At 37.2% G+C, this 10,184-nt stretch overlaps 1 protein-coding gene across 2 annotated transcripts in view; it reads left to right on the forward strand.

Moving 5' to 3' along the window:
- Positions 1–10,184, forward strand: part of LOC107084137 (heterogeneous nuclear ribonucleoprotein C-like) — a 52,487-nt gene that overhangs the window by 33,893 nt on the left and 8,410 nt on the right. The window contains exon 3 of one of the 2 annotated variants that reach the window (XM_015373829.1): positions 8,493–8,543. The exons of the other annotated variant lie outside the window; for it this stretch is intronic. Within the exon in view, the coding sequence (XP_015229315.1) occupies positions 8,493–8,543 (51 nt within the window). The remainder of the gene's footprint in view (positions 1–8,492; positions 8,544–10,184) is intronic. 2 annotated transcript variants of the gene reach the window in all.

Consider the following 10,184-nt stretch of genomic DNA (forward strand, 5'->3'; position numbering starts at 1 on the left):
CGTTGGGGAAAGAAACACAAAACTCTCTCAAGATCATTCATTATTTCAGATTTTGAAAAACAGAGCTTGGCTTTTAACAGGAACTAACACCAAGAGCAAAAGTAAAGAGGGTCATACATCTTATACTCCTTTTAGGTTTTTCTATAATCCTAACTTAGAACCAAATCAGTTTGTGATGTTTTATATTTAATCCAAAGTCATTTTGATGTGGTGTGTTCTCTGTTCTGTTGTGGGTATAAAAGAAGTGACCGCATCAAACAATTGAATAAATGCACCATGGTTTCATATTAAAGCAAGAAGAGCATAGGATAAAAATGTAGCATTCTAGCCTAAAGTGGAGAGAATCAATGACCAAATCAGATATTCTCCAACTTAGAGGGTATATATAAAAGAAGTTGGTTCTTGCTTTAGCTTTTGCACTAGCTAAAAAAATTATATTTCTAAACTAACATGAGACTTGCATGCCATATGTTTATGCATTTACATTTAAAACACATCAGCTGGAGTATCATTTATGTATAACCTGCAATGAGTAGTATACAGCATTTATGAGCAGCAGATTTACCAGTGAGAAACAGGCATATGATGACTGCTAAATATTACACCGATATGAGCATTGCTTTTTTATATATATATAAAAAAAAAAACATATAATTTGTCATGATGATGTTGCTGTGTTGAAAAAATTAGCACAAAAAAAAATGTGATGTATTTGTTGTCACATACATTTTTATTGCATATGTCAAGTTTTAAACAGCTTTAACGTCTCAATTGCTTCATCTTAACCACCTACCTGATGTGTTTTGTTCTTCCTGATTAAGTATCTAAGATTTTACTCTTTATTTTACATTTTTTAAGTTCTTTGTTCTCAAAAGAATCTCTGGGATGTTCTATTCACAAAAACAACTTTCCTTTTTACTGGTGTGCACAAGACTCACGCAAACATGCTGAGGCTGAGATGATTTATTGCCAGGCACGTCTAATGGATTGCTTTGGCACTTGAAAAATTATGAAAAGAAATTAATTAGCCTTTAGTGACCCTGCTGTCCATCTGCTGCTGGTCTCCCTCTCTGGTGGCCAAGGAGCTCAGCTACTTTCTTCGCATGTAATTGTAGTTTTAAGGGACTTTGCTTACCTGTCGCAGATTTATCTTCACTAAGTCGAATGAAAACTCTGACAGCATGTCATTACTACAACTCGATGACATTCCAAAGGCAGAGCCATCATTACAAATAATGAAAAATGATATATTTGTTTTTCATATTATTATCAGGTGAGTTTGTCACACTGAACATTGTGATGTGCAAACAACAAATGATTCTTTGTTATGTAAGGATCTGTATTAATGACATTATTCCTGACCAGAGAAACAATTTCCTGGCTTTTCCCCATGCATTTCTCGGAATTAAATAATAAAATATAATAATATATCATCAATGAATTTGTTTAATTCTAGTGAGGACTAACAGAAGAATGACAGTTTAAATGGAGCAGAATACAGGTTCAGGTAATGAGGAAAACAAAGATGAACAGAAACTACTAATTAACTGAAGAGTCTGATAAAAGAAGAAATTAATTAAAGCAAAGGTAAATAGGGAAAACGGCTATGAAAAAATCATACCAAAAATACAGAACAAACCATAACCTTATAAAGCAGGCCAAAATTAAAATTTCTATAGTAAACTGGAAAAAAAGAAATTTGAGTTGTAAACTATACACCTAAAGATCACAATAACATTGAGAAGAAACATAAAAAAAAAAGAAAACAACTGAGAAAGATTTCAACCAAAAGTCTTTTTAACTCTAAACATAGACAGTTTGAATTGGGGGATAAGTCAGGTTGCCTGCTTAGGTCCTGATAGTCGAGGTGTGAGAGCCATGCTACTATTGTAAGAGACCATTGTGGAGATAATGAAAGCATTCTCCACAAAACTTTACAGCTCAAACTTTAAAATAGCCACAGTGGTGGCACATTTATCGATCTTCCACCAATTGTCTGTCATGGGGGACTAGTGTCTATCTCCAGCAGTCCATGGGTGAAAAGTCGGGTAGACCTTAGACAGGTCAAACGTACATCATAGAGCAATACAACATGCAAGCACAGACTCACACATTAAGAGTTTCAAAAAAACTATAATTAACAGCCGTCATTTTGCACTGTGAGAGGAAGCCAGAGTACCCACACAAGCAGGGATGAACATGTAAAGTCCATGCAGAAACATCATAGACCAGCCTTCTAAACCCGGACACAGACAATGTTATAATCGTAACAATAATCTTAATCTTAAATTTGCTCTCTGATGCAGACTATCTCTTTGTTGACCAGTGTGTTGTTCCTTGATAGGTAGTGCCTCAATTTTGTTCACAAATGGCAAGTCCCCTTAGACAGATAGCAAATGCACAGTATTTCACAAAACTTTTCAAGACACAACAAACCCTAGTCATAAAAATATGTTTTAGCATTCAGTGGAGACAGGCTCAATACCTTCTTCCTTATGCCCACCAAAAAAAAAAAAAAAAAATTAATTTTGAAAAAATGATAATCTTGCAAATGCGGCTCATACCTTCCTATTAATTTGGTAATTTTTTCACAACCGATTGAGTTATGTTTTTGATAGCACCATGGTAAATGTTTTTGCTGTTTTAATTTTTACATGTTTTTAGATCAATGATGTTAGAGAATCAGAATTTGACTTAGGAAGATGTACACATCACAGTTATTCAGTTTCCACTCTTTGCTGTGGAACACTGGGCTAAGACTGTCAGGATGCATTTAGATATTTTGGATTTAAAGGAAAAAATCACATGTTTAAAACTGCATTTTATGCTGATGAGATACTACTTTTGACTTCTTCTACACCAAAGCTGATTGTCATATCAGTGGCACTACTACTTGGTTATGACCAGAACCCTCCAACTCTTGATAACTTTTCAACTTCTTGGTCTTTCTGGATTAATCTACTTATTGATCAGTATTTTACCAGGGGTTAAAACTATACTAAATCATAATATTCACTGTTCCATTGTTGAAAATGAATGTTACACCCAGATTTCTGAACATTCCAAGGACATTTTTCCCCAAAAAAAAGCTAATGGAAAAGACTTTATATAAAAGCGAAGAAAACCTTGTTCGAGGATGAGGACTTTGCTACTGCTTAAAGGGAAAGATGGCCTGACTTTTCCCAAAATTGGGATGTACGACTGGACTTGTCATGGCTCTCCTGTTTGGGACTGAAAAAACCTGTCCCTGATAGCTGCTGATGGAGCTGGTTACAATGTCTTCCCATGCAGGACAGAGAGCCTCTAACTGTTCTCCCTGCTGCCCTCTGGAAAGAGGCTTTGTATCATTTGATGCAGGTCCAGCAGATTCTGCAACAGTTTCTTCTCTGCTGCTGCCATCAGACTGCTGAACTGTTGATAAAACTCTAAATCATGTGACTCTGCATCACACTGATAACACCAAACCAAAATCCTGCATATTTGCACCATATATATTGATGCTCTGAACTTCCATATCAATGCATTTTTTGCACCATGTTTTTTTTGTTTGTTTGTTTCGTTTACAACCATTCATAAGAAATAAACCTAAAGGAGACACTTTAGTAACAGACATGTGGAAACCCCTACTTGACTTAAGGTCTGAACAACATTACTGTCAAAGGCTCAGGCAAAAAAGTTTATAAAATGTTATTATAAAACAAAACTGCTTCATCAGGAAACTTAAGTATACTGACCAAAATATTTATTTTACACATTAAATCAGAAGCAGAAAACAGTGTTGCATTGTCATGGTAAAAGTAGGATTAACTATTTTAAACAAAGACCAGATATGTATAAAGCTATCATTAAAACTGTCTTTAGCATCACATATAAAATACTAGCTTGGTTAGAACTACTTAAACACCAAAATCTTAGTCTGAGTATATTGAATATTGGCTTAAGTCTGAGGTTTTCTGTTTTCATATTCCAGTTAAGGATGAATGGAATACTAAATTAGTGGATTTTTATAAGTATAATATTTTATAGATAAATAAGTGGAATGGAGTTGAGTTTTAATGTCTGTCATTTTTTGACATTTAGAAGAGTGAAAAATTGCAGATATGGAGTGTGAGCGTGTAAGGACACCGAGATGTGTGAGTCTCACCCAATGGGTGAGAGTTGACAGCCCTGAAGATTATCATAGTAATGCAATAGTTTTAGATAACCTGGCATAAAACCAGATTGATATGTGTTATTTATTCTTAATTGCGAATAGATCCTCCCATGGAAAGTGTAATGACTCAAAACAGAGGGACCCAGTATTCAGGAAAGACAGACAGTGGGATAACTTAAAAAGCATTTATTAAAGCAACAACAGATCAGAGTTGCAGCGGCTAGGTCCTCTGAGGCAGGTAATTCTGGTGAGGGGAAATACAGATAAGTGACCGCAAAAATCTGAAGGAGGATGATCTGAACATGTGAGTCACTAACCTGGTTTAGAGTTCACTCTGTGCCCAGAGAACGAGGTTGATAGCAGCCGGTCAGCTGACAAGATGCAGAGCTTGCTGCACAGAGAGTTCCAGACGCCGAAGCCTTGAAGGACACAGAACTTTCAGTAGATAAGATCTGAGCAGATGACTGAAGGAAGGCAGCACAATCCAGAGGGTGAAGTCGAGGGGCAGATGCAGGTTTAGTCCACAGTAGAATCCAACAGAATCCTAAGACAGGTAAACAGATCAGAACAGGGGCAGGCAGGCTCAAAGGTCCAAAGACAGAAACAGGTCAGGATCAGGCAATGAGAACATTATAAGTAAAGCTAAAAAAACCTTCACACCAAAGGCTCAAAAATAATCCAGAGCTGACAACTGGGAGCAAGCACCTTAAATAGAGGCAGAAGCATGTGGATCAAGTGAACAGTGATGAGAAAACCGGGCAGAATTGAACTTGTAAACCTGGCTTACCAATTCAGTCCGTAGCAAGAGAACACGGTAGGATCCAGCTGGTGAGTTTCCAACACGATGAGGCGGGTGTCATCCAGAGTGTCCCAGATATTGCAACCCGAAGAACAAGCAGGAGACCGAAGACAGGTCAGCCAAAGAGATCAGAACAGGAACAGGCAGGCTCAGAGTTCCAGCATTAGGATCAGCTGTGCAGTGATGAGAAACCAGGCAGAGTTAGACAGGTGAATGGAATGAGTGATTAAGCCAGTCATCAGTCCCAAGATCATGACACAATTGCCTTTCTTTATTTTAATGAGTTGCCATTTTTTTCTTTTCCTATCCATGGCCCTAATCCTCTATCATATGTTTTTTCACATGTGATGGAATTACTGATGTCCTTTGGGTTTCTAGTGTTTTGGCCAGCTGTCTATGGTATTTAAAGCTGAAACCTGTAAATTCCTGGTCAAAACAGGAAGCCTTTTTATACAATTTTTTCTTGTTTTTATTGTTATTAAACTGCCACAAGTACAGAGCAACAAAATGAACTCTCTGCATTTAACCAATTCCCTTGGGAAGCAGTGGGCTGCCATTGAGCGGTGTCTGGGGAGCAGTGTGGGGTTAAGGATCTCTTCTCCGAACAAACTTCCAAACTATTTTTGGTATTGTTTTTTTTTTTTTTTTAAGTAGTGGACAGGGAACTTGAAAATAACTGATATAACATCAGTTTGGTAGAGAGACATACAAATATGCATAAAAGAGGAAAAAGAAAGAACTATAGCATACAATAATTGAATATTATTGATCTCACATTGGAGAAATTTACCTCTGCATTCAACCCATCCCCTTGGGGAGCAGTGGGCTGCCATTGTGCAGCGCACGGGGAGCAGTTTGGAGTTAAGGGTTTTGCTCAGGGATCCAGAGTGGCAGTCTGTGGGAGTGGGGCTTGAACTTACAACCTCTGGAATCCAAGCGCAATGCCCTAATCACAAGTCCACAACTCCCCTAAATTATATGATATGCAGTCATTCATTTAATCAATTTAACCTAATCTAGCCCAACTCCTTTGCTGTTGCGAAGGACGTCAGTCATCTGGTCTCTAGCCTGTCACAGGAGCCTACGCTGGGATTAAAAATCAAATGTGGAAAAAAAAGAAGAAGGTATTCTTGTGCAATTTTTTTGTTATCCTTTTAACCACATCTGATGCTTAATTTTTTTTTCTTTTAAACTTTTCAACATTCATTGTAGTTTTAATTCAGAGAATAAGACCTGACCTAAGATTATTTCAAATAAAGTATCGTAAGAGAAAAAAAATATTAAAAGTGATATTTGGCATATTTCTTTTCAAAGAGATGATTAGCCTGATGACAGTTTGTTTCCCAGAACTTCATCACAAGATGAATAACCACAAAACAAAAGAACTGAACAGAAAGTGAGCAGCAGCATCCTTCAATGAGGATTTTATTGAAATTATGTTATTTGCTGTTTCTCTTACAGATGAATTCATTCAGAAACACAAAAGTCAGCTTAGTTGAAAAGCTGAGAATTCCAGCATTTGTATGTGCTGTGTTCTTCTGTCTCATGGATCTTTTACAGGAACAAGATGTAAAAGTCGAGAAATGCTCTCATTATATTGAATTCTCAAATGGAAGACAAAGATTTTCAAGTGTCTTAAAAAAAAGAGAACTATGACAACACAGACAACTTTTTGTTTGAAATGGGAAAACAAAAAGAATGCCTTCAAATTGTGCATTTCATTAGTGTAAAGTGTGTTGCTCAGAAAAGAGCTTGTTATAAATTATTTTGAGGTTTTCTTGTCCCCTGAGCTTGAAAAAACCAGCTGGCATGAGACACAGAAGAGACAATTAGAGCAGAGCTGGGTGAAAATGTTAATGCAGTCCTATCCAAATAAGTCTTAAGTTCAGATTCACTGTCTTGTCTTTTTCTTCAGAAAATCACACATCCCCAAACTCAGATCTCTGGATAGATATGATTCCTGTACATCCCAGTCAAGTGGAACAAACAAAATGTAATTTTAAAATGTAAAATATAGAAACAATTCAAAATACAGTGGGAACATCTGACACGGGTCGACCCGCTAATTTACGTGATACCGTTAAGCACAACGAACATACATTAACACACCGCACCAGTCGTGTCTGATCTAACAAGCCAGAACAGCTCTGCTTACAGTCGATAAACGTGGTCATTCAGGGATTCAGAGAGACAAAAGAACGAAACACTTACTACGCGCTGGCTCACTTCCAAGTTGCCCTTTCCTACTTTCCTGATTTCTGTTGCATTGGTGACATCATCAACGCTAACCTAGTGTGATAGTGTCACCATACATGCAGCAGTAAGAGGAAACAGGACATGCAGCTTACCAGCAGTAGGTCAGACCCCGTTTTTTTTTTTGCCAATGGGAAGGGACCCAAGTGCCGATTCTTAGCAGGTCGACCAGTGTTTGAAAAACCCGTGTTCACCCACTATTTTCAGTGGGAAAGAGGCTTTAGTAAAGGATAAGCTAATATTGAAAATGGATGGATGGAAAAATTACACAGCATACAATCAAATGAAGATGTAATTGTTGTTAAGTAATTCAATAGTTTAAAGATTATTCCTGAAAAAAACAAAAGCGTACAATACTTATATATATAGACAATCCAGTGCAGAGGTTCTACTTTAAGGCTTCATAGATGTATCTCTTGTCCAACTTTGAAAGATTGCAATTGAACCCTTTTCTTACCATAAGTAGCCATGTGGACAATCTGCAATATGTTATGGTAAGAAAAGGTTTATTATTCTAAACTGTACTTTTAAATACCTCTACATCATGGATTTGCTGTCAATCTAAGCAATTTTGCTCCAAAAGAAAGATAGTTTAATAGGTGTCAAACTTGAATAATTAATTAATCAAATATGTTTTTCTTTAGAGTTTTAGAGATAAATGTAGGAATTGAAGTTAGTTTTAAAAAGGGCATAATGATGAGGACAGAGTCACTCAGACAGAGCAGCAGACAGCATGATGGTGAGCCACATGCAGGGATTATTAGAGACTCATCACAGGGATTTGGTTGGAATGTTGAGGTCTGACACACCAGACTGTGCTCCCACTGTGGCTTAGTGTCACTGTTCTTTTACTTCCTCCAATCTTTTTTAATAGATATGCTTCAACTGTATCAGCCCTCATAAATATCTGTCACATCATTCATTCTCCTTTCATTTTTCTGTCTCACTCTTGCGCATGGTTCCCAGCTTACCTCACCAAGCTCAAACATCGATGTGTTCAGTGGGTGATACGGTTGCGGCACGATCCAATTTTTATAGATTTTCCACCTGGATGCTGCAGCAGAAAAAGAAAAGCCCATGTTTTCTTCCAAGTGGCTAGAAACCATGAAAACAGCTTTCTTTTTTCCAGATGAAGAAGTGGCATCAAAAAACTATATTTACGCTCAGACATTTACCCACATACCCCACAACAAATTACACCCTGAATGAAATCAATGATAGCAGCAACAAAAGCATCTCAAAGTTTTGCAACCACTTGATCTGACTCTGTCTCCATCTTCTCTGCAGATCAGAGTTTGATCTGGACTATGACAGCTACCACGAAGACTACTATGACAGGTACTGTCAGAAATTGTGACTTTTTACACAGCTCACTGCATGATCGTGAGTCCCATAATGGTAGAAGTGTTTTACTCTTGATTGTTGTCTGCCTTTATGTTGTCCTTTCTATTTTTATTTAGTATGACCTTTTGTGCCTCACAAGCTCACTTCAGATATTACTGAAAAACAAACTCTTGTTCTTCCCTGCTCCCTGAATGATGTCTGTAAAATGTTCGAAATAGCAGGGACAGTCTAATTAGGGTGTTTGAATATGCATATGAATATGTATCATATGCTGTTCACCAGAACATGCAAAATACTGGGTAGAGGATATGCAAATGTAATCATTTACCCCCTGCAATGCGATTTATCAAAACAGGAATAACCTGCTGGCACTTTTGAAAGCAAACTTACAGTAAAGGCAAGAATCGTGCAATCAGTGTAAGGTCCGATGACAGATGATAAGCCCTGTAAAAATGTCAACATATTTGTACAGTCAGAAATTAAGATAGAAGAGACATATAATCTATCAAGGGCAGACTTAGAGCTGATCCGAGATCTCTTATGGAAAGACTCCTTGCAACACTCAATCTTCTTGTATTTGGATGGACCGTTCATTCAGATGTAAGATGATGTGACTGGGGTTATTTTGTGATGTTGATTCGAGAAATGGAAACAATGACCTTGACCGGTTGAGACAGATGGAATATACCAGATGCCAGATGTTAATCTACTGTATTTTGGCCTCTAAGACATCTTAGTTAATAAGTCCTGTTGATCTTTTTCTTTTAACACAAACCTAGAAGGCACTATCTCCTCTCCACTGCCTGCATCTTGTCCACATCATACCTGCCAAGTGTGCATAGTGCTTTTACAGATTGATACTGCCTCTGGAAGGTAAATAATAAAACCTGTTCTATTCTCCTAAATTTTTTCATGGTTGCACCTTGTAGCACACACAAAATGCTCCTCTAAATAGGGCAGTCTGCGGCAGTTTTGCATCATTCAAAATTGTGCACAAAATCAAAATTTGCAGGTGAAGTTAAGTATTTATTACTTATTTTTGGGCTCTAGCCCTAAATTTACTCTTCGTGTGGCTCCACCCTGCGGCAAACTTCTACTCCCCTCCAATTTACAGTGCAGTGGAAGTCAACAGTGGCTTCAAAGAGAATATGCAATAAAAGCCAGTGATAATGTGGAAACCATACTGAAAATAAATGTTACAATGCTTGCAATTGTTTCTTTTGCTTTTTTGGGCATCCAGATATTTTCAGAGGTTATACTCTAAAATAGGGAAAGAATCTAACAAGCCAAGACAAGAAGCAAAGAGGCTATATCTGTTGCTAATATTAGTGCATGAAAAGTGCAATAATGTTTTGAAAGAGAAAGGGGAAACACTCAGATTAGCTCAAAATTGTTCATGCACTACTTCAGGAATGTGCAGGGCTCTCTATTTTTTTAACATTTGGTTTTGTAATTTGTTGCTTTGGAAGTTTAAGTACATATATGAATACAGAAGTCTTGCATAAACATTATTTCCATGAAACTTCTTTTAAGCCGAAAGTGTATGAGAAGGAATTAAGTTCATACACTGTAAGTTGAAATCTTAAAGAATACACATACAGTAATACAAAACTTATATTGCCCCCAAGCAACCCC

This window comes from Cyprinodon variegatus, unplaced genomic scaffold (genome assembly GCF_000732505.1).
Source record: "Cyprinodon variegatus isolate N-32 unplaced genomic scaffold, C_variegatus-1.0 Scaffold5, whole genome shotgun sequence".
In the NCBI taxonomy this organism is placed as follows: Eukaryota; Metazoa; Chordata; class Actinopteri; order Cyprinodontiformes; family Cyprinodontidae; genus Cyprinodon; species Cyprinodon variegatus.